At 42.3% G+C, this 25,756-nt stretch overlaps 1 protein-coding gene across 1 annotated transcript in view; it reads right to left on the minus strand.

Annotated features, from left to right (window-relative positions):
• KIF5C (kinesin family member 5C) overlaps positions 1 to 25,756 on the minus strand; it is a 448,921-nt gene that overhangs the window by 313,073 nt on the left and 110,092 nt on the right. Inside the window, exon 3 of the mRNA XM_069225223.1 lies at positions 17,379 to 17,452. Within this exon, the coding sequence (XP_069081324.1) occupies positions 17,379 to 17,452 (74 nt within the window). The remainder of the gene's footprint in view (positions 1 to 17,378; positions 17,453 to 25,756) is intronic.

Raw genomic sequence — 25,756 nt, forward strand, 5'->3', positions numbered from 1 at the left:
TTACTAGTGTACACTGTTTAGCGCTACGGGCGCGTTTTCCACCGCACTGCTAGAGTGTTAACCTTGGTCCTATTTGGCTAATTTGGTGGCCATATTGAGAAGTCAATTCCATATTCAACGGCTCTATAAAGTGATACTGTGTGCTTTTGTGGATTATTCTGCACTTCTAATTTTTAGTTTTCCTAACATGGCTTTAAATGGTTCATTAAACCTACCTCCACCTCAGCCATTTCAACCCCTTTTAGGTGACAATACAAGCAAGTGGCAAGAATGGAAAGAATATTTCTTAAATTACCTGGCTACTTGTGATGAAGAGAATGAGTTCACACCTTCTAAGAAAAAGAAAATTCTCTTACATTGCCTGGGTCCACAAGGTTCAAAAATGTATAATCGGATTGAGAAAAAACCCCGTCCAGATGGGCACAGCCCCACTTGCAACTGAATAGGCTTTATCCTGCCTTCACACAAAGGACTGGTCACCACTGCACTGTTCATGCAGCCATCTTGGTGATGTCTTTTCTAATGCTATGGAAGATTTGGACAGATTTTATACGCCCACAGTATGTGTTGGTATTGACAGATATAAATTCTATCATAGAAAACAACTGAAAGAAGAATCCATCGAGGAATATGTTTCAGCTTTAAAAAATTTAGCTTTGACCTGTAGATTCAGTACACTGCATGATGAAATGATCAGAGATCAAATTGTCATGCACGCAGCCAATTCTTCTATACAGGACTGTTTATGGGCAAAGGGAGAAGCACCATTATCTGAAGTGGTGGAAATTGTAAGGAAAGCAGAACTTACTGGGAGGTGTGCTAAAGCAGTGCTTTCTGAAAAGGAAGGAGAGAAGGAAGCTATTGAACAAATTAATAAAATTCAAAGTGGAAGGAAAACATCAAATTTTGAGCGGGAAACTCCCAAGTCAAGAGATAACATGGTCAAGGGACAATTAAAGAAAACTGAGGCTAAAAGTGACAAGTCCATGATTAAATGTTATAGATGTGGTTTTATAGGTCACTATGCTAATGACAAGAAATGTCCAGCGCAGAACCAGAAATGTTCAGAATGTGGCTTACTTGGACATTTCGGAAGAGTATGTAGGAAGAAGAAAAATAATTTCATTAAGTTGTTGGAGAATGACTCAAATTCAGATTCATCTACGTCTGGTGATGAAAATTTAAATATGTATGTATTTAATGTGAGAGATCAATGCGATGAGAAACAAAATCCATTGTCAAGGAAAAAAACAAAATTTAATTTATCCATAGAGGGAATTATTGTTAGTGTGGTTGCTGATTCCGGTTCTCCATACACTATCATCAACTTAGCAGTGTGGAGAGATAAATTAGAACCGAGATTAGGGAATAAGCTAGTACCTTCGGATATTTCTCCAAGAAGTTTTACTGGAGAACGTATAGACATAGTAGGGTATAGAACTGTGTGTTGTATGTTTAAAAACAGAGAGGCTGAATGTAAATTGTAAGTGTCAAAGTCTGGGCCATCGGTATTAGGATGGTGGGACCAAGGCAAACTTGGTATTATTCTTAATCCGTCTAGTTCTGAACCAGTGTCTGTTGTGCAAGAGGAATGTTTGAATGCAAATACTATCAAAAATAAATATCCCTTGGTGTTTGCTGGAGGTGTCGGTAAACTCACGGATTTCCAACACAGGATTGTTTTGAAACATGATGCCTTACCAGTTACACACAAGGCTAGGAACATACCTTTGAGTATCAGAGATGAAGTGTACAAAGAGTTGGATAAATTAATGCAGACAGGTGTTATTGAACAAGTGGAATCTTCGGATTGGATTTCGCCTTTGGTTGTAGTAAGGAAAGCCAATGGTAAGTTGAGGTTATGTGTTGATCTGAGAGAATTAAATAAGAACATTATGGTAGATCAATTTCCGCTACCAAGAATTAATGAAATGATTGCACGTACAAGAGGGATGAATTGGTTCACGACGATTGATCTAACCTCAGCTTACCATCAGGTTGTGCTACATCCAGAAAGCCGGAGACTTACTGCATTTGTCACACCGTTTGGTTGCTACCAGTTTACTAGGGTACCGTTTGGATTGGCGTCTGCAGCGGCCATGTTCCAGAGACTTATGTTCAAATTATTTCAAGAATTACAAGACGTTATGTTTTTCCAGGATGACATTTTGGTCATGGGGAAAACGAGAAAGGAACATGATTCTACATTGAAGAAAGTGTTAGATATAATTGCGGTTAAGGGGCTTACGGCCGATATGACTAAGTGTAATGTTGCAAAAAATAAGGTTACATATTTAGGACATGAAATAAGTGTGAAGGGGGTAGAACCAAAATCTGAATTGGTAGAAGCAATAAAAAAAGCACCAATTCCTACCAACAAAGATGAGGTGAGAGCATTTTTAGGTTTGGCAGAATTTTACGCAAAGTATGTAAAAAACTTTTCCAGTAAGACTTACCCCATTAGACAATTGTTAAAAAACAAGGTGACGTTTGAATGGTCCAATGAGTGCCAAGCTGCGTTTGATATGATCAAGCAGAATATTATAAAGGCACCAGCGTTACAAGGTTTTGATCATAACTTACAGACTATTGTTACGACAGATGCAAGCAATAAGGGGCTTGGAGCTGTACTTACGCAAGTGGATGCATGTGGAAATGAAAATGTGATTGCATTTGCATCACGCTCATTAACAGAAACTGAAATGAGATATTCAGTTATTGAGCGGGAAACCTTAGCGTGCGTCCGGGGTTTGGAATACTTCAGGCAGTTTATCTGGGGTATGAAAGTCATTTTGCGTAGTGATCATAAACCGCTTATTAAGGTACTTACAACAAGTGGATTGTTTAAAGCATCCCTACGGATAGCAAGATTGTCTATAAAACTTTTAGATTATAAATATGATGTGCGATATGTTCCAGGGATAAAGAATGTAACTGCAGATTTTTTAAGCCGTTTTCCTTTGCAAAACCTAGAAACACTGTGCAATGCAGAAGATGATGAGTTGATGGAGGATTGTGTCGCAGAAATTTTAGAAGGAATTCAGGGTATTTCAAATGAAGAATGGATAACTGCAACAAAGGAGGATAGTGTTTTGTCTAGAGTACTTTCAATGATTGTAGAAGGTTGGCCTAATAAAAACATTTTAGATGGTAGTTTATGTATATTTTGGGAATTAAGACAGGAATTGTCTGTGGAGGACAATGTGGTATTACGCAATGGTAGACTGGTGCCACCGGAATGTCTTAGAGACAAATTGTTAGACATTTGTCATGAAGGACATTTAGGTATTTCTAAAATGAAGAGCAGAGTAAAACAGTTATACTGGTGGCCCGGTATAGATGTTGCTGTTGAGAGGAAAGTGAGAGTGTGTGCTTTATGTAATGAATCGGAGAAGAATTTGTTAACCTTTAATCCTCCTTTATGTCTATTATCTTGTCCGGATATGCCATGGGACAGGATTGGTTTAGATGTTACTGGACCAATTTATGATGATGGTGAAGCAAAATTCATTTTAGTGTTGATGGATCATTTCTCAAAATGGCCAGAGATAATGATTTCGACAAAAATGGATGCTTCAGGCATTGTGGAATTTTTGGATAAGGCGTTTATCAGAGAAGGATTGCCAAAGGTTATTTTAACTGATAATAGTCCTCAATTCCTGTCTGGCAAATTTAAGGACTATTTGAAAAGGAATGGCATTGTGCACAAAACTACTTCAGTATATCACAATGCAGGAAATGGTGGAGTGGAACGTTTTAACAGGGTGTTAAAGAATGCTATACAATTAGCCAACAATGCAAAGTTATCATGGGAAAGAGAGGTATGGAAGACAATATGGTCTTATAGAATAACACCTAGTAACATCACAGGTAGTAGTCCATTTGAAATTATGAGGGGAAGGATTCCTTTAGGTAAGGATAATGTTGGCTGGATGGCAAAATCAAGAAGAAGTGATTGGTCTTTGGAAGTGGTTAAAAGAAATATAAGTGCAAAACAGGAAAATGCTAAAGCTGTGTATGACAGGAAACACAAATGCAAAACTGTAGAAATACACGTAGGTGACTGGGTTAGAGTCAAAATACCTGGGTTTAAGAGAAAGGGAGCAGGGAAATTTTATCCACCATTACGTGTAGAAAAGGTTTTGTGCAATTCAGTTCTACTTAGTGATGGAAAGCTTTGGCATATTAGCAGAATTGCGCCTTATAAGGGTGGTATGGACATGGAAAAGAGGGAATATTTAATATGGAAAAAAAGCAGAAGTTTTGGTTAAACGATCTAATGGAAAACCAGAGTGCACAAGATACTTAAGGGTTGAGTGAAAGGGGGATACCGCAAGAGAACAAAAATTTACAAGTGGCCACTGGCCGAGTTCAGGGCGAGGAACCAGATAGAAATGCAAAGTCTGGTAATGATGTTAGTAAATATGGTAGAATGAGAGTGAGGTCTAAAATATTGAATGATTATCAATGTGACGTTTAGATATTTTCAGGATTATCTAAAATGTTGAATGATTATCAAATGTAACATTTGAAAAAATTTCCTGGATTATTTTTGGTTATTTCTGCATAATTAGTATGTTATATTTTAGTATGTAATATTTTTATCCCTTTTCTTCTCTTCTTTGTTTTTTGTTGAAATGGTTAAGGTATAATACAATTGCTTGTTATTGTTTCGTTTTCATTGTTATAAGGGGGGAGATGTGTTGTATTGTGCGAGTGTCCTCGCGCTTATTGCGAGAGCGGCCTCGCGCTTAGGAATGAAAGAATGTGTGTATGTACGAATGTTGGAACGGTTGTTTGGATGAGATGCGGGCAGAGAAGGATGGTCAGAGATGTTGGGGCTGTATTTTCCTGTAATTACCAATAAACATCGTAAGAAGCTATTGCGGCTGGAGGATCATTACTACACTTGCCTTTCACCATGACAGAGATTTTGGTTGCTGTTTGAATGGGGTTTCGCCCTCTTTCCCAAACCAGTAACCCAATTTCCAGTTGTGGGGATTGGGGGGGTCGCAGTAATTTTTGGGGGTGGGAGGCTAGGGGGAAGCATGCTGGAACCACGCATGCTGATTGCTAATGCCTTTACCAGGAATGCATTTACAATGGTAAAATTGTTGTAAAGGCATTAGTGGTTAGAACAAGGTCATTGTTCCGACCTCGTTGTTGAGCCACGGGTGCTTGAAGCTCCAATGGTTCCGACATATAACCATGCAGCTGAGCTGGGGCAGAATTAACGAACGCAACAGCATAACATGCCCATTAACTTAAAGCAGCAACCTGCTGCTCACTTAAAACAGTGTCTGGAAGGGCTGAAAGGCCTTAGATAGAGATTGGGCACTTTTGCTCTGGGTGACGGGCCAAGTATGGTGCAGCAGAGGGTTTTTTTAATGTAAAAATTAGAGTTTGAAATCTCAGCCTTCCCTGGGGTACCTGTCAATTCATAACCAACGTGCATATCAATCACTCCATGGGTCCCAGGCTTATTCCAGATGTTAATTTCAGACCAAATGTTCTATTGTTCTTCGGCCACCACGACAGGGACTCATTCCTATGATCAACAGAGCACAGGGAAAAAGATTCTCCACGATGGCGGAGCACTGTCCTTTCATGCCTACTTCATAGTGGTCCAAAGTTTTTTTAAAGTTCTTAGAAGAGACGAAGAGTGAATTACAATTTAAAGATGTGGTGTATACTAGAAGCGTTTCCTTTAAACTAAAATTCAACTTGATGAGTAATCCTCATTCCTTCACCAAAGCAAAGAGATATCAAATGAGTGGACATAGAGCAGCCCATACGTTCTGATTGGCGGATGTTTACAAAGAGTTTCACATAGCGAGCCTCCAATCAGGTTTCATTTGCTTTTTAGGTGAAATATTTCGTTTTCTGTGGAGTGTGATGGAAATAGGGTGTCCTAATTGCAACATCACTACCCTCCCTAATATGCAGCGTAAGAGTTGGTTTGTTACATAAATGGATCAGAACAGCAGGTTCAGTGAGGGTGTGGAGGGGGGGTCAGATGGTCGATTTGGGAGAGTGGTGGGCCATTCCTACTAAGCATTAAATATTTGCTTAAGAAGTACAAATGTTAGTAATAGTTATCAATGGTATTCCCACTGACGTAATCGCTACAGTTTTAAATCTTGGGGATGTAGACAGAAGGCGTCATCAAATGAGTCACTGTACTCTCATTATGTCTAGATCAGTGCTTAATTTGTACTTGTTGTTTCCGGTGCCGAGCAACGGCACTTATTTGTGAGGGTCAGGGCTTAGTCTTCTGCCTCAAGCATTTGCTGCGAACAAAAGACACACATGGGAAAGACGGATGAAGGGAGAACGGAAAAAGCGTCACAGTGGGAGAAAGCAGAACGCTGCAAGAGTGATCTGAAGCGCTGGGATTGGCTTTAAATGGATTGAAGAGGCCCGTTATGGCTTCAGGATTAGCTGCCTCAGCATTCTGTGCTCACACATTTAACTGAAGCAGCCGCGTGTTTCAGAGGAGAGCTCTGAGCACCGGCACATTCTATTTACAAATTAAGCACTGGTCTGGATAGGAGTTTTCACCCCCGACATCACGCTACACCAAAAATAAATTAAAGCAATTGACAGCTGTAGGTCTTTGGGCATTTGGTTTTGTAGCCTCTTGGGTTAGAGGGGACTTATCCCGCCTGTTCGTGGCATGCAACATATCCTTATGTGATTTTCATTTCTAAACAGCTGATAATCTGGGTGACAGAGACTGCCTGCTCTTCCACGCTGCAATACCCTATTTCTAGTCTCGTCAGTTATTAATTTGCATTACCAGTTCGGTTTCTAAGTTTAAAAAATGGGTCATTAACCCTTGTGGCCTTCAATGCTAAAGGGGTAGCCAAGCTAAAAATAAAATAAATAAAAAATATATATTTATATATATATATATATTTATATATATTTATATATCATGGAATACATATGAAAAAAAGTAGTGGTATTAGAAACAAAGTCGATATTATAAATTTCACAAAGAGCCTCAATTTGATCAAGATTCGAACTGGCTGTGAGGATAACAGGAATTTGCCAAATATTGGTACTGCTCAGTGTTTAACTGTAGTACACGCTTAAAAAAAAAAAAAAAAAAAAAAAAAAGTCACACATATATATATATATATATATATATATATATATATATATTCACTTAAAAAACAAAGGTTTCAGGAAACAGGGACATTATAATTATGTTCACATTTCAAAAGTACAAAACTATTGAATTTCAGCAATTAGAGTTATTTCAAGTAAATATAACTCATGTCCTAAGGTAACTATAACTTGCGCCCGTGCCATGCACATTTTTCTCATCAATAATTTTACTGCAAATATTGCAGTGATATTACCAATGATGTCATAGATGATGTTATGAGTGATGTAATATCTGGAGTAGTTAGCAGTGCATGGCAAGGGTGCGAGTTATAGTTACCTATGGCACAAGTTATAGTTACTTGAAATAACTCCAACTATAACCATAACTTCTGAATTTCTATTGCTTTGTATGCTTGAATTGTGAGCTTAACTATAATGTCCCTGTTATCTCTGTTTTTTAAGTGATTTTGTATTTTTTTTTTTTATTCTATTTCCCAACTATAACTTCCCGGTAACCTTTGTTTTTTTTCAGTGAATTTCTATGGTTTATTTAACGTTAAGTAATTTGAATTACTTTATGTTAATCCAACCTCCATATGCGACCAGACCCTGCAGTCAACCCCCTATAGTTACCCAACCCCATACCACACACAACCTATGGCTGTGTGCGGTGGAGATTGACCGCAGAGCCTGGCAGCCCAACCCCTATAACCACCACCTTTGGCCCTGCGTGGTGGGGGTTGGCAGCAGGGGGGCCTAGCCTGTGGCCAGGCCCTGTGACCTACCCCCTATAACCACCCAACCCCACGACACTCATGAACGTCTTCATTGTTTGGTGGAGATGCAATCATATTACTGTGCATCAAGAACATGCCTCCAAAATTGGCAGCAAACGCGCTCAGTTGGTTCTTTTAATAAGCTGTCCATCATCCTGGAAAAATGGCGGAAGGAAGCTGCATACCACTAATTTAATAGGGGCATGGCTTCTATGCCATTTTACATACTTCTAGTTTTTAAAAGAGAAAACTCGATTTCTGATCTAAACAGCAGATGACAGGAAAGAACCCACTCATCACAGTCACTACATGAGATATTGCGCTTGAAAAAAGCAAGGATACAAACACCACCATCAAGGTTTACAGATAACTTTTCAAGGTGGAAATGCAGAGAAAAAAAACACTTGCTTTGCCTGGACCATGCGCAAGAAATTAGGATGATTAGTACTTTACTAAGGTAGTGCTTCTTGAGAACTGTACATAACATGTCTGGAACTGTGGGGGGGAGACTCAAGGCCCCAGCAATGCCAGCTGGCTCCCTGCTCCTCCTCCTGCAGGAACAGGCATTGCTCCTGCACACAGGGAGCATCTGAAAATGCAGCTCCCAGCGTGTGTGAGCAATACTTTCATCTCTTTCCCTGCTGCATGCAGGTTCCAGCAAGCAGGAGCATTTGAGCCACTCCAGCATGCTGGAAGCAGAGTCAGTGTTTGCTTTTGCTTGGTGCAAGTAGTCACAGCTCCCACCAAGCAAAAAGCAAACAACCATATCCCAAGAGTGGGCACCTCGGGAAACAGGATGAGCAGACCTGGGGGATGGTGGTGCCAAGGGCCATTAATGGCTCCAGGAGGTGGGTCCCCCCTCCTTTGCATTACATGGACCAGTCCAAGGGAGGTTGTGGCCGTCGGGCCGTATATTTTAATAACATGGAGGGTGCGATCCCCGTTCATGTATTAAAATTTATATTTTGCCCCAGGGAGGTGGCGGTCCCCAGGGCTGAGGACCCATGCAGACCCCCTCCTGTATGCTTGATTTTGCCCTAGGGAGGTGATGGTCCCCGAGGTCTGCTTGACCCCCCCACCCCAATTGATTTATTTTAATATAGCCCCAGAGAGGTGGTGATCCCCTTCGCATAAAAGAGTCCTTGGAGGTTGGGGGGGCAGTGTACCCCCCTCCATTTCTTTATTACTTTTAATCCCCAGGACCTGGCCCACCCGGAGGTAACATTAAAAACAATTGCAGGAGACAGCACTTTTTATTTTTTTTAAATTACCAGCTAAATTTGAAGATATCTTGGCATTTCAGCGTTAATTTAAAAAAAATGCTTTTTTTGCCCTGGCAAGGTTCCAGAGGGAACCCAGGACCAAGGCTAGGGGGTTAGGGTATTCATACTTCATAGTATTGTTTCCATTCATTTAACCTAAAAACGAAACTTTTTGTGGAATCTACAAATTGTGCAAATTATGAGGCAAATGTTATGGCAGGGAGAGAAAGAATTTATAATGTGCAACCACATAATATGGTCCAATATAGTCACCGAGGGGTTCTGGTGACATAAACCACGAGGTAAACAGCTGAGTTGTTGGTAAACATCCCCGGAACTCAAGATAGCAATATCAGACCATGTGCAACTTGTTACCTATTATTTATTCTTTTATTACATGTTTATTGAGTGGTGGCTAGCTTGAAAATATTGTTTACTTCAAAGTGCAGCTAGCATTGAACATTAGCTGAACTGAAATGTTTAGGTTTTGTTTAATCTTACTGAATACGTTTTAATAGAACAATGGACAATGATGAGGGCCAGAGGATATAAGGATAAAGGATGTGGCCACAGAATCACATTCGGTATGGATTTATTTGCCACATAGTCTCAAACATATTTTGACAGATAATTTCTCATTTTCTCAAAAATGTGGCTTCTAGCTCAACTGGATAAAATTAATACTGCCAGAGTGTGTGTATAACTAGCCAGTGGCGAATGTCACTGTGAAATATATGTACACCTCATAGTGGCAGTCGCCACTGGGTAGTTATAGTTAGGAATACCATTCCATAGGAAATGGGTTTTTTTGTTAGTTAATAACTTTGAAAGCATTCAACAAATGTTCACAATCACATGTTTAAAAAGTGCTTTTTTGCTCAGCTCTTTCCTGGAAAGTTTTGGGATGATCCATCAAGTGGGGTCCAAGAACAAAGGAGGGTGTCCCAAAACGCAATTTCCTCATGCGATTTCCAAAGGGATTTTTGAATAGGGCTACAGGTCAAGTGGCTAAACGGAATTACACCAAATTTATCAGGAAGCTATTTCTTCGTGAAGAAAGCATGTTATTGTGATTTGGTGTACATCTATTCAGCAGTTTTTGAGAAATTAAGCTTTAAAACTATTTGCATATCTGGATGATTGGGTTTTTGAGAGTTTCGCAAGAGCCTCACTGTCCTTTGAATTAAAAAAATGGAGCAATCTGATTGGTCAAGAGAGCTTTTTCTTTTTGCTACTGGCAGTCTTGTTCCCACAAGTCCAGCAGGAGTTTGTCCTCTGATGGCCTGGGTGCAACATGAAGAAAAATGTTGCAGCTGCCATTTCAAAACACAGATCCACTCCCCACCCCCAGCACCAATTTTTAAAAACAATTGAGGTGTTACACCTGGCATCCTTGGTATGGTCTTCCCCCAAACTTTTTGACTTCAACCTTCCGGTTTGCAGACTTAATTTTTTGCTGGCTTTAGGACTCTGCACAGTTTACCACCATCAGCCAGTGCTAAAGTGCTTGTGCTCTCTCTCCTTAAACTATGTAGAATTGACTTATACCCACTTAGCATATTTAATTTACTTTCAAGGCCCTAGTAAAGGGGCACTACCTGTGCTCAGGTTCTGTAAATTAAATGCTCCTAGTGGGCCTGCAGCACTGATTATGTCATCCACTTAAGTAGCAATTTAAACATGTCCCAGGCCTGCCATTGCAGCCTGTACATGCAGTTTTAAATTGACATTTCGACCTGAGAAAATAAACCTTTTGCCAGGCCCAAACCTTCCTTTTTAACACAAATAAGTCACCCCTAGGGTAGGCCCCAGACAGCTCAGAGTTCTAAGTTTTTAAAACATAGGACATGTACTTTTAAGTCTTACATGCCCTGGTAGTTAAAAAAACTCTTAAATTTGTTTTTCACTACTGTAAGGCCTACCTAGCCCACACAATAACATTGAGGTACATTATTAATGGAAACAGGTAACCAGTTCATGTTTGGTGTCTTGGGAGTTGTAATGAAAATCTTAACTTGTGATCAAGTTGGATTTTGAATTACAAATTTGAAAATGCCACTTTTAGAATGTTGGCATTCTCTTGCCTTAGCCATTTGGTGCCTGTAGCCGGTCTCTGGGTCACATGACTAGGTGTAGTTGACTAGGCTTTGCGTATATCTCCTAGACAGCCACAAACAATAGGGTGCTTAGGTATTCCTGGATGGGCCACAACTAGCAGAACGGGAGGGAGAAGCTGGGCACAACCTCACTTACACTTGAATAGGATGTGTCCTGCCTCAACACAAAGGACTGCATGCCCCTTGTAGTTAGTCAAGAGCCAGGGCAAGGAATGCAGGGTATCTGTGCTCTTCAAAGGCATGCCTCTGTAAGCTTTTCCTACTTCAAAGGCACAAATGGGTATACATTCTGGACCTCAGACACCAACTCTTAAGTACACTTCTGGACTTGTGAATACTTTGCCAGGAACAAGTATAGCTGTCCTGTTGGAAGGACTGCCACTCTGCTAGACTGCTGTTCTGAAACAAATGCTGCCATGCTTTGCTGACATGCTGCCCTCTTGCCTGGGTGAGAAGGACTGGGCCTGCATCTGTTGAACCCAGGACACCATAGTTGGCTGGCCTTTTGACCTAAGCCTCACGGACAGAGGGCTCCTTCACCTCAACACCTGGACTCTGCCATCTGTAAGTCTTACTCTGCCAAGTGGTGCCATCCCAGTCCTTAACCCTAGGAAGTGGGTCTAAGGTGTTCTGCCAACCTCTGTGGATCCAGCAGAACTGACATCTCTGTTGTACAGTGCATCCCCAAGCAGAACCATCACATCACCACCCTTTTGTGGGTCTCCTCTGTTGTAAAGACCCACATATCATTACAACCTGGCACCTCATCAAAACCACCACTGCATCTTTGGAGCAAACCCTCGCATCCCTCCTCAACAGCAGCCTCGACGACAGCTCCGGACTCCACATCGCAGCTCCTTGGAACCGGAGCAGACTATGCCACACATCTTCAATGCCAGACTTTGCATTGCAAGCCCATGAATTCTCGACAACTATGTAGGCCCCCCACATTGCCACATCCGATCTGATGCATTGCTTTGACCGCACAACACATCTTTGATGCAGAGCTTCTCAACGCTCCACGACCCAGGATTTACGGTACTTTGCTCAACTGGCCTAACTGGGTCCCTGTAGCCAGCTCCGCCTCAATCGGCCTAAACTTGTGACTTTGCCCCAGTCAGGCGTAACCAGATAGCCAAAGTTGGCACTTTTTGCTTTGTTGGAGCTATTTTCATTTAAATCTTTAAACGTGCATATCCCCGGTTCTACTGAATGGAATTTTGGTCTTGTTTTATTTAGTGAAAATGACTCTAGTTTCCTAAACGGGCGTAGGATCCTTTTTGTGTGGTGTTTTCACACGATAACTAGTTGAAGTGTTGCACAAATACTTGAACATTGCCTCTAAATTAAGATTGACTGTTCAGTGTTAAGTTACCAGAGGTGTGAGCACAGCTTACTTTAGGATTTGCTTGTGCCTCACTGTGACAAGGATTGTGGTGCTGCTTGACCCCAGTCAACCGACAACCCAATTTCTCACAGGGGGTGTTTTCACAAACCTGTGGATGTCTTGTGGGAGGCAGCAAGGCCCTAGGATTGCCGCGGACTGGCCCAACGGCCAAACTCACACCAATCACATGCACTGCAGGGAGGTGGCTTTGCTTATGGGTTCAATGCAGGGCCTGGCTACAGGCCATGCCCTGCAGCCAACCCCATGCTGCACATGGCCAAAGGCTGTGCACACCATGGTGGTTGGCCTTGCATATCATAATAAAATATTACTTTAAGTTTTTTTGTTTTTTTTAAACTAGAAATTACCTGGAAAAAAACAAAAAGTTAAAGAGTAGTTATAGTTAGGTGAAAATGTCAGTAAAAACATACCATTTTAAACAAACAATACCACTAAAATTCGCCAGTTATAGTTATCTGAAGTAACTATAAATCTTTCCTAAACAAATCTTACTCCTGCCCTTGCCATACACCCAACACATTACATCACTCAGAACATAGCCTATGAAACAAACAATACAATGGAAATTCACCAGTTATAGTTATCTGAAGTAACTATAACTCTTGCTTAAAGCAAATCTTACTTGTACCCTTGCCATACACCCAACATATTACATCACTCATGACACCGCCTATGACATAATTGATAACATGGACTGTAACATCACTGTCATCACTGATGACACAACTGTGCTGGGCTGGAGTGCGAGTTCTAGTTAATTTAGGGCATGCGTTATATTAGCTTTAAATAACTCTAAATTGTAAATTCGACTGGTTTTATTAGTTTTAAATGGTATGGTTTAACGGACATTTACACCCAACTATAACGTCCCTTTGACCTTGGGGTGAATTTATACTTTTTAATTTTAACATAAGTTAATATTTTATTATTACATTACATTTTATAAACTGTGTTTTAAAATACATTTTCACCTAGCTATAACATCCCTTGTTTTTTTCAGAGTATATATATATATATATATATATATATATATATATATATATATATATATATATATATATATATACACACACATACATACATATATATATATATACACATACATACACACACAAAGTTTGTGATCTGTAGTTATGGTTAGGTCAAACACTCCACTGAAAAAGAGATTTCTGCTTTGGTAATACCTTTGGCATAATCTAACAATTCTGCACAAATTTCCAAAACAAAAAGTAGGTCTGCTGTAGGTTCAGTGTGCATGTTAAGTTTTGTTCAATTCTGCCCAGAGGAGGAAAAATCAAAATGAAGACAGATCAAAAAGGCACGGTTTGGTAGGCTTTAAGCCTTTCATACAAGATCGTTCCGTCTGAGACAGAACTAGGGAGGCTAATTTATGCAGACATGTCCTCCTTGAACACATAAGATCTTTCAAGCCCTTATGTGATTTATTTCATTATTGGAGACCTGTTCACAATGCACCATGAATTCCCAGAATTTAAGCAAAAGGGTACTTTGTGCGCCTCACTCCTTGGTGCTGGGCACCCAGGCTTCAATCCTCCTTTTCCATACTTTGTAACTCTGGGGTCTCTAACGAGTAGCTCTTGAGACACCCACATCTCCTGTGTGTAGCTCAGCATACAAAAAATGAAAAGTTTATATTTAAAACAAAAATGTAAGCTTGTCTGATGTGCTCAGTATTCAAATTCTAATAATATCCAGAGCTCTGGATGATTTTCACCAACATAGGTAGCTTTCACTACAAAAAAAGGTTGGAGACATACTGCTGTCAGGGACTTTAACATTGCATCACACATACGATGTTTTGATGACAGCGGCACTGGTCCTACTAGGTGAAGTGTCTCAGGATGCAGTCAAAAGACCCATACTTATATAAAGGTACTAGTAGTAATCCTAGATGGTGTGGTCCTAAACCGAATAGTTGCAATCCTTCCTGAAGAGTGCTTCAGCAGCGGTGCTGGGGCTTTCAGAAGTCATTGCAAGGTCTAGGGTGCTAATTATCTGTGTCACAATTCCATCTGAATTGATAACCCCGAGTGGAATTGTGCCACCTGCAGTTGCAAGGGTCTCTGCAACCCGTAGTTACCCAGGCTACCAATTCTGGGCCTGGAAACATCAGAACTGTGTTTGATGTTGCAAGGTCAGGGGTAGTGGGTAGCTAAGCAGCACATCCCCAAGCAAACCCATGCAGAAGTGGAAAGGGAGCAGGAAATGCTCTCCCCAGACTTTATGAAACCTGTTCTGAACCCCTGCCGTTCACCCCACATCAGTCCTTTTCCAATTTCCATCCAACAAAGCAGACTGGACAAGCATGTAGTCCTCTCCCTGGAAGCAGGGAAAGTCCCACGGTAAAGGGCCTAATATCTCTGGGCCTGTGATATTCTGCATTCTGAGAAGAAAGGGGTAATCTGGCCCTTCTGCGTCCCCCCAACAAAAATCAAGCATTTTTTAATGTGTTTTGTCGGTCTACATTCAAAGCAACAAACAACTCTTCACCATGGAAGGAAGGTGCAAGGGTGGTTTAATTGAAGGTGGTCTCAAGTAGAACACTGCAAAAACTGGACTAAGTCTCAAAGTGCAGAGCTCAGTAGGTGCCTGGTATTGGACCATTAGTCAAAGTTCTGCCATGGTATTAATCCTCAACGTAACAAACAAGGTAAAAACTAACGGGTGCCTCATCAATACATACCATGTCCAGTGTATCTAGCATTCAATTCATGTCCCATTGAATTTCAAAATGTCCCTTCATCAAGGGACCACTAGCTGCTATATTTAGTGCACATCGGCCATGAAACGTGCACACCGTGCCATGTGTGCTGCGATCAGGGTCGGAAAGTTGGGAAATGGGGAGGGGCATGCGCCTGAAGAGATATCGGGATTTGAACAAAGAGCGCGCTCACACATATTGTGGTGCACACCCGATGCGTTTCTAGTGAAGATGAGCACAAATGGCTCTGCTACAACCATCTTCTGCTGCCGTGAAAAAGGAGACTGGAGATTAACAATGGTGACTCTGTGTTGGCAACATCTTCGAAATTCCCATCCTGTGAACCAAACTACATTCCTCTCCTTTCATTTTCCTTCCATTTCATTGGCGTCGAAGCCGTGAGCTAATCCGCTTATCCCATGGCACCAAGTAAGAACCAACACAGGACACTAAAAATCAGCTAAACACTATTAAAATTACATTTAGACATGGCGCCAAAAGCTCCCACCGAACACATTTTGAACGGAACAAACTCAATGCAAAATGTGAAAGTACTGGCACTTCTACGTGGACAGGTGCTTTATTCCCCTTAGTGCTAACGTTGTGTAGCAGTGAGTTGACTTCTTGACGTGCCACCAATCACCTTTTGATTGCAAAACTTTATTTGGCATTACTTATTATTCCATTTAGTAATACACTCGAGTTCATATACAATAAAAACAAATATAAAACATGAGTTAAACCTAGCTAAACAGGCCTTGATGCATTTACAGTGAGTACAGTATATGGCACATCCTAAAACGCAACCGAAAGGGCATAATTATTAAGGCAAATGAATTTCAAGTTATATTTGTGCCAGCAGTTAAAATCTTAATCATCCTTCTTGTGCATTTCTATTTATAATAATTCCCACACGAAAGGTTAATATTCCAATTAACTGCCCTCCATTCGCACCCATTCATGCAGCTTCTGTTTTCAAAATCTGTTCCATCTCTTAAAATAACAGTGCGAGATCCCAACCCTGGGTGCAGCAAATGCATACATCACAAACCTCGGTTTGTAGTGACACAAAAGTAGGTCCAAACCATGTTAATTGTACCAGTAGCAGGCCATTTTGCACTGGTGATTGTGCACTATTTGCACCAATTTTACACTAAGATTTGGATCAACCAACTGGTGCAAAATGCCATGTTTGCATCAGTTAGTCCATGCAAATGCTGTTTTGCAATGATCATGTGTGCACGCGGTATAGAAAACTGCCCAACAATTTAACTAAACTGTGCAAAGCCAGTGGAAAATTGTTTGGTGACTATGCAGTCTTTATAAGTTTTATTTATATATTTTTATTTTGTTTTTAGATCCTTTTCAGGACTTTTTATGTTATGTACCGTCTACAAACTATTCTGCCATATATAATTTCAGCTAAGTCTTTCCACTATATGTATCAACAGAGATATTGAGCTGGAGCCAGCCCAAGTGATATTCATTTTTTGGTTCTTTACAGCTGTGCCTAGATTTGCACAAAACACACATACACAACTTAAATACACCGCAATCTTTGATCGCTCCATCAGCTACATTTTTTAAAGATTCAGAATTACTGTAACCAAATCGGATAAAAACCCCAAAGCTGCTCCAATTTAGGAAGGTGGTCATGGCTCGAGTCCTTAAAGAACACTGCATGACAATACATTGACAACTCAGAAACCAGTTACCGCTTTCTTTATTGGTTGATTTTGTGTTTTTCTTTAACCCTGTACCGGAATCCACGGCATTTTGCCTACGATCGCACTATAAGAATAGCGCATACATAAATACATACATATAAAACATTTAAAAAATACTTAATAGAAAAATCCTTCAACTTCTAACTTTAAAATATTGAAACAATTAAATTGGTTATTTATAAAGAGCATAGGATTCCACCTACCCCCTTTTAACAAAACCCTTTTTTCAGTTGTTATGTGTATAATCGCTTACCTCCATCGTGTGTGTTTTGCCAGAAGAGGTCTGCCCATAGGCGAAAATGGTTCCATTGTAGCCATCAAGAACATCTACAAAAAAGAATGAACACGACATCAATGGCATGTTAGCACACCGCCGTCGCTACATTAACACAATGATCCTAACACTTCTGCAAATTATTTAGATTATATTTACAGAAATTAAATATTGTTGCCCGCGCCTGGCAGTTGGCAGGAAGCAGGGTAGGGCTGCATTACCGTGGCATGCGTGTAGGGATGATACGAGACCAAAATCAGTAGAAGTAAGTCTCTTTATCTACAGCTGTGGTGACACACTGCTTCCTGCTCCTTGGCTGCCTCCCAAGTGTTTTTCCATGGCTACAAGTGGAACATGGAAGCTTGTGACGTCAAGTTTGACATCACAATCCTCAGCACCAACGCCACAGTGCGGCATTAATCCCACTCCTCCACAGCCGGAGAGGCGTCAAAAGAGTCCCTGCTGTCACGTCACATCCGGGGTTGAGGGCCTCTACTTTCTTTGGTGGCTTCGGCAGAGTTGGTTTCACTGAGTGCCTTTGTCGACTACAATACTGTCTGCATTTACACAGGGAAGACTTAAAGCAACCGTTCATTTTAATGCCACTGTGGTGCAAGATTCAGTGCACGCACCGTGTGTACGTCATGGCATTTCTAATGCAGTTTCCATGGCACTAGTGCCCTGAAGTTTAGAGGTACATCCCGGTGGCATGTGTTCAATAAATAGTAGGATATAAAGCAGTAAATTATTGATCATCTTGTTTACGTTCTTTCACCAAGAAGTAACTGCACGCAATTAATACATCTCATATGTATTCCCTACAAACAATCCGTTTTTGCTTCTTTTTTCATAGGCACTAGTTAAGCCAATAGTGCAGGGTTGTATGTGATAAACAACATTTGTGGGTGAAACACATTTAAACCACTTTTGTGAATGCCTGCATATGCAAACACTGGCACATTAAAGATAGACCTATGGTTTCATAAATGTTTTTTTTTTATTGGATTACCAAATGATAGATGCTGCCGATTGGTCAGATTAGGGTCTGATTTTAAATAGGTGCACCCATGCTTGACAATCCATTATGACACTGACTACTTCAGTCCCAGTAGACACATCAGAGTCCCAATGCAGAGCACAGAAAGAACTTTAATTCTGGTCATTTGCCAGTTGACAATAGTATTTCAGACCATCTGATCGATCTACATCCGTGTTCAGTTACTTTCTTCTAGGTCGAGAGACATCACTTTTTGCCGCTTAAAATGCATATCTCAGGGACCAGTCACAACCAACGGTTACAGTTTCTTCAAGCAGGTCTAACACTTAATTGTTGCTTTCACTGTATTAAGTAGTAACCAGCGCAGCTGTAAGAGGCCTTTAACTGACCAGAGAGTTAAATGTTCGCAGCTGACCTGTGACCTAGAGGTCGGGATCTCCAATCTCAGGAATTGCAATCAGTCCTTTGTCCTTCTGGGGCGGGAAACTGAGGACTACCTCCTTGGTGTATAATAGCTCCTGTTATTTGTGGTGCTAGGTTCGGACTGGGACAGAAAAACGCCCTAGGCACCAAATTAAAGTGGCCCTATTATCGAATCAGATAGCTAAAAAAGTGGCCCACATTTAGGAATCAGGGCAGGTTTGAACTTGTAAAGACATGCTGCATAAGTGTTTTGCAAGGTATGGAAGACTGCTTGAATTTTTTTGTTATGATATCAGGAAAATCCACAGTAAAAACAGCCCATCAGACCATAAACCATGCTATGAGCAACCCAAAAACCGGCCCACACACTTTCCTATCAGACCAGTCTTCGCCACTACCCTAGTGGTGCTTAGAAACGGCAAAAACTGATTTGAAGCGCTAGATTAAAAAGGAATCATAGTTACTAATTTAATAGGGTAAATGTGTATTTCAATATGTATTTCAATTTAGCATTGTGTGCTTCTGTATTTCATATCTGGCGCAAGGCAATCAAGGAGACGGTACTTGAGACTGTTAATTAGGCAGAGACAGGCCATACATTGGTTTCAGTGCCTCATTCCTCATAAATATTTAAGACAGATCATCGCCCTTTACAACAAACCGACCACACTTTAAATATCTAGCTGGCATTCACTTGGGACACCGTGAACAGTATGCCCCTTCATACATAAGAGAGGCAGCACAGGAGAAAGGCTGCCCTCCGAGGACAGCTCTTCAAACAGTAGGTAGGGCAGCAAGTTAGCAGCACTGAATCTCAGAAAGCACCGAGGAAGCAGCGAGAGAAACAGTGCAGGACACATGGGCTAGTCCGGGCCAAGGCCTAATGGCAAATAAATAAGGCTTTAAGTAAAATGCACCTTTGAACAGTCAATCCGTTTAGGGCCCTGAGATGAGTGGGTGCAAGTTCTCCATTTGGAAGGGCAAGGAAAATAACGGTTTCGGAATTTTGAATTACTTGGATTCTGTGAACACCGAGGTCACCAGAGGGCATGTACCAGCATGGAACCTAAGGAGGCTGGCCAACATGCGCCCCACTAGATGGAAGTAGATCTTTGGTATAACAAAAGTTAATAATAGAAAGCACAAAGTTAAGGAATATTAATACTGAGAAACCATTTCAACGAAACCTTTTATTGATAAATTTCAAGATGAGTGGAATTTACTATTTCATAGAAACCTATTATAGGAATCATTTATTTAATTGGCTTTCTTTTTAAAATGTGTAAATACCTTTTCTGTCGAAAATTGATTCTGTCAACGTTTTCCCAAAAGGATTCCATAGATCCTTTTTTCCTTTATTCCCTCCTCTTCTCAAATTAGGTCGCTGGGTGGCATTGTGGGAAATTATTTTTCTAATATAAAATAATGCTTAATATTGGTTTTGTTCAATTAGCATATCCAGATTCTACTAGTTGCTGAAACTGCGCCTTTAAATGTTTTGTCCAAGCGTTTCATTCTACTTACTTTTCAGGAAATCATCGAAATGAAGATGGACCCATGGTGTCTCTGTCTCTTTATGGGCAAAAGTATCATTTTTAGCTGTGTTAGCCTAGTAGAGGTAGTTACAAAAGTAGTGAGTAAATGTGCTAAACCTCCATTGTTATATTAATTGTTATGAATTTGCTGACTAGTCCATTGTTTTAAGTTGCATTTCTTCCATTTCCATCCATAGAAAATAATTTGCAAAAGTAGGTGGTGTGCAAACTAAGACTGATTTGTTTGCAGTGCAAGTAACATTTTTGTACCAACTCTCAGCATAATGACATGCCACGAAAGTGTGTGCTGTCTTTGTATAAAATATCATAAAGGATCTGCAAACTTGATGTCATTATGATTTTCTTTAGTCAAATTTACATTTTGCATTGCACATTTTAGAAGTGGTGCTTTTTGTTTTAGAGAGATATTGCTCACATTATTATTCTATTCTGCAAGCTCTGTTCAGAACAGAGAGAACTGCTATTCATTTATGTAAATAGAGTTACGCAGGTGGTCCTTTTGTGATAATCAGGTTTTTTAATGCTAATTCCGTGATTACCATTAACTTTTACTTTCTTTAATGATTACTGAAAGAATGAGAAGTGGAGAAACCTAGTTATGTACATTTCTTTAATGGTCTTGGGCTGCGTACCTGAGCACTGAATTCTTCCTTTTCTGCTAATTGACCTTCCTTAATGTTAGTTGTGTTGGAATGTCAACAGTATTACATAAAAAAAATATATATATCCTGGGGGTGTGGCCAAGATGGCAGACGGATCGGACGTGTCTTCCCTTCCCCCGACTGTTGCTGCAGAACAGGGCCTGCTGCCACCCTCCTCAAAGCCAGCCCAAGCCCAACAGTGCATCAATGCACTCAAGCACTAACTAGGCACTGGGGGGAGGCGGCTATGAGACCCTTTACAGAGTAGCACATCTGCAGCCACCAGAAGCAGCGTAAGATGACAGCAACCACGGTGTGGTGAATCACACACTGCCCGTGGCTAATCTGCACAGGCCCAGATGCCTCTGTCGTAGACGCCGGGGTGAACTTCAGAAGGCCAGTGGACTGTCTGGTGGCTGTAGAGCTGGGATATACCGTTTCTGCAGAGGCCTTCCACCTACCATATAACAGCAGCTTGGTTGGCCCTGTCCTCACAGAGTTGAAATGAAGACGGTGGCAGCTGTGGCACTATGAGTAGATTGCAGACCGTGGCCCGCAAGGGCTTGTACTGACACCCCTGGCACAACGGGAGCGCCACTGAGAGGCTGTGAGCCTGCTAACTGAAAGTAGCACTAAAGCAAACAACCAGGAATGCCGCGTGGAGTGGCGTGACGATTCAAGGCAGGGTCTCTTGTAGGCCAACAGAGGACTCCTGCTACCTCCCACCCACCCCTGGGACTTTATTCAAGCAGAAAAAAGACAGCTACCCCAGGCTTCACATCAACCAGCCAGAGACAGCAGAGGTGGGAGAGCGGTAGAGAGGGGAGTGCAGTAAACCCGAAGAGCATCCCCCCTGGTGCCGGGAGTCTGCCTGGTGCCCTGGGCTCCTGCTTCTCCCACTGAGTTACACCTTGTGGCGCTGAACTGGGGCTCCAAACCCCCCCTTAATGCATGCACATACTGGTGGTCCCAAGACCAGGGGCTCCCCCTGATGGAGAGATCCTACACTGCAATGCCTGGGCAAGGGTGAAGTATGGAGTACTACTGTTGTGGCACCACACCAGGCCCGTGGTGAAAGGGGGCCACAGTGTTCGACAGTGGTAGCTGTTCCAAAATGCCTCTACTGGGCCGCTGCCTACTGGAACCCTCCTGTATGACCCCAGCAATATTGCTCAGCTAGAGAAAAGCCCTGGCTGTCACTAGGTGCCATCTAGGACTTTCTACAGCGACGCAAGTGAACTGTCTCCTTCCTGGGGCCCTGGTGTGGCAGACATCTCCCCTGGGCAGGGCCACATGATAACCTGGGATCTCTCCTTCCTAAGGGATGATTTGTGCCTCCCCGACACTCCGTGGACTGGAGTGAGCGAGAAGGCTTGCCTTTTGGACGACCATGGCAGTGGCACGAGCGAAAACGGAGAGATCTCTTAAAGCGATGTTGACCAAACCGACTGGTGGTCCGCCTGGGGAAAGTCTCCACCCTTGCATCTGGAGCAGATGGAGAAGATGGAGAAGACAGAAAGAGGCCGGTGACAGGATAATTCCTGGAGGACCTGTTCGCCTCCCTCCGGGACAATCTCCAGACAGTTAAAAGAGAGGTGGGGGGCAGAGGTGGGAGAAAACGCCCGCCTGGCTGACATTTTGGCAAGCATCCACTTTCTTTGGTTCAAAGAAACAGTTCTTCACAAAGCCAGAGACACCGATCCTTTAGAGGTCCATGGGCATAAGCTGGCACTTTATCATGATCTATCAGGCCTTACCCTGCAGAGAATTTCACCAATTGACCACCTTTCTCAATGACATAGGCATCGCTTGTTTATAGGGCCACCCATTCGACTTAGTCTTTTGACGCGAAAGGAAACTACACCACCTCCATTCCTTATCTGAGGCATGTCGTTAGCTGAACATCACAGAGCATAGAGAAGCAAGACTGCAGGCCAGTACCTGCGGCCGATAAACTGGAAGAGTCTCCGATGGCACAGGGGCTCTGCCTCCAATAAGGGACTACACTCGGGCCAAACGACCATAGGCATGGAGCAGCAGGCATTGTTGAATGCCTGGCTGGCAAGCCTGACCGGCTGGGGATGACCTGGATGCCACAGAGGCCTACAGATCTCATACATCAATAATGAGGGGGGGCTGCTGGGTCTGTGGGAGATGTTTGAGATACTCTAATGGCCTCCTACACCAGGGATTTCTTCGGGATGTTTCTGGCCGTGGCCAGGGCCTTAAGTTCTAATGGACCTGAGTTCATACACAAGTTACAGTTTGAGTTCTGTATGGGGGGGAGGGGAGTACCCACATTACACATGGGTGCACTACACTCTAAGAATCCACACACATAGGACATGTCTGGGTACACTTCAGGTCTACTGGAGTGAGAGTCAATGACAGACCTGGTCAGCAGCTAACACACTTTCTTACCATCCCTCTCAACACACAATAGGCTGAAGGTTAACAACCCAACCAAGCGCAGAGCAATTCTGTTTTATCTGGGACAGACCAGGGATGACTTATCTCTCCAACAGGAGACCCACTTGGTGTCCGGAGCCTGTCATACGTTTCGGTCCAGTGCCTTCCTGCAACAGCTCTTCTCCACCACCAAAACAGCTGGGGTGGCCATTTTGGTCTCCCACTCTTTCCACGCCTGGATGGGCTCCAATTTAGCAGACATCAAAGGGCCGGTTAGAAATTGTGTCTTTGTTTATCAGTCATTTGCACTCTGTTCAAGCAGGGACCCTCACTCTAGTAAGGGCAAGGGAGATACTCACTTAAGATAACCCCTGCTCACCCCCTTGGTAGCTTAGCACAAGCAGTCAGGTTTATCTCAAAGGCAATGTGTAAAGTATTTGTACCTACACACACAGTAGTACAGTGAAAACACAACAAACAGGTTTAGAAAAGTTGTAAATATTTACCTAAATAAAACAAGACCAAATACAATAAAAGTCTGACATATACAAGAAAAGATGACTTTTGCAATAAAAACACAAAAATAGTGCGTAGAGGCACAAATGCTGCAATTTGATGTTAAAGCGGCGTTGTGACGGAGTCAATTCCCAGAATGCGACACCACTGGCACCGATTACAGAGTCACACGGTCCGGGCATATGACACTCTGCTCTCACGAGTTCCCGGGGACGTCAGTGGCTGCAGCAACGTTGGGCCTGCATTGACGGTGGGTGGGGTCATCGTGCCTCGGCGAGGACCACGGATCGAGGTGCAGGCGGCGTTGCAGACTTTGTGCAGCGGAGTCCTTTGCTTAGTCGCACAGTCATCCAAAGTCATTTCAAGGGGAATTTCAACAGATTTCACTTCCAAGGGCCCAGGAACTGGAATGGCACCATCTGGCAAGTTAGAGTCCACAGCAAGCAGACTCAGAGACTGGTTGGTGAAGTCTCAGCTGTCCCTGAGACTTCAAAACAGGAGGCAAGCTCAGTCCAAGCCCTTAGAGATACCTCTCAAGCAGCAATATACCACAAAGTCCAGTCTTTGTCCCCTTTCTCAGGCAGAAGCAGCACCTACACTATAGGCCCACAAAGCACAGTCACAGTCAGGTGTAAGTGACCCCTCGACCCTCGGCCAGATGGCCCATCAGGATATGCAGGTTACACCTCAGCACCCTTTGTGTCACTGTCTGGTGGTGATGCAAATACAGCCCAACTTCAATCTGACTCAGACAAGGAATCCACAAACAGGAAGAGTCACAGAATGATTTAGGCAAGAAAATGCGCACTTTCTAAAAGTGGCATTTTCAAACTGACAATCGAAAAACCAACTTTACCAAACTATGTATTTTTAAATTGTGAGTTCAGAGACCCAAAACTCCACATCTCTATCTGCTTCCAAAGGGAAACTGCACTTAAAAGATATTTAAAGGCAGCCCCATGTTAACCTATGAGAGAGATAGGCCTTGCAACAATGAAATCCGAATTTGGCATGATTTCATTATTAGGACATGTAAAGCACATCAGTACATGTCCCACCTTTAACATACACTGCACCCTGCCCCTGGGGCTACCTAGGGCCTACCTTGGAGGTGCCTTACATGTACAAAAAAGGAAGGTTTGGGCATGGCAAGTGGGTACACTTGCCAGGTCGAATTGGCAGGTTACAACTGCACACAGACTCTTCAGTGGCAGGTCTGAGCCATGTTTACAGGGCTACTCATGTGGGTAGCACAATCAGTGCTGCAGGCTTCTACCAGCATTTGATTTAGAGACCCTGGGCACCTCTAGTGCACTTTACTAGGGACTTACTAGTAAATCAAATATGCCAATCATTGATAAACCAATCACCAGTACAACTTAGACAGAGAACACATCCACTTTAGCACTGGTTAGCAGTGACAAAGTGTCCAGAGTCCTAAAGCCTATACAAACTGGTAATAAAATAGGAGGAAGGAATCGAAAAGTTTAGGGATGTCCCTGCAAAAAGGGCCAGGTCCAACAGGGCCACTGTTGGCATATAATGTGAGGGGGGGACACCACCTTTAGCTTGGCTTCCCTGTACGCCCCTAAGGATGATCAGGAACGTTTTCTCGAAAGAGCTGTGGCAGGAGAGATGACCTCCAAAGATAGGATGGTGTTGCTGTGGGGAGACTTTAATCTTGTCTTTAGCAATGACATGGACAGATAAAGGCAGTGCAATAGTCAAACTGGGGCCCTTTCCCAGGAGTGTGGATTGGCATACAGGACATCTGGCGGGATGGATATTCCCAAATGCAGTATTACGCTTTCTCCT

Source organism: Pleurodeles waltl, chromosome 3_1 (assembly GCF_031143425.1).
Source record: "Pleurodeles waltl isolate 20211129_DDA chromosome 3_1, aPleWal1.hap1.20221129, whole genome shotgun sequence".
Taxonomy (NCBI): domain Eukaryota; kingdom Metazoa; phylum Chordata; class Amphibia; order Caudata; family Salamandridae; genus Pleurodeles; species Pleurodeles waltl.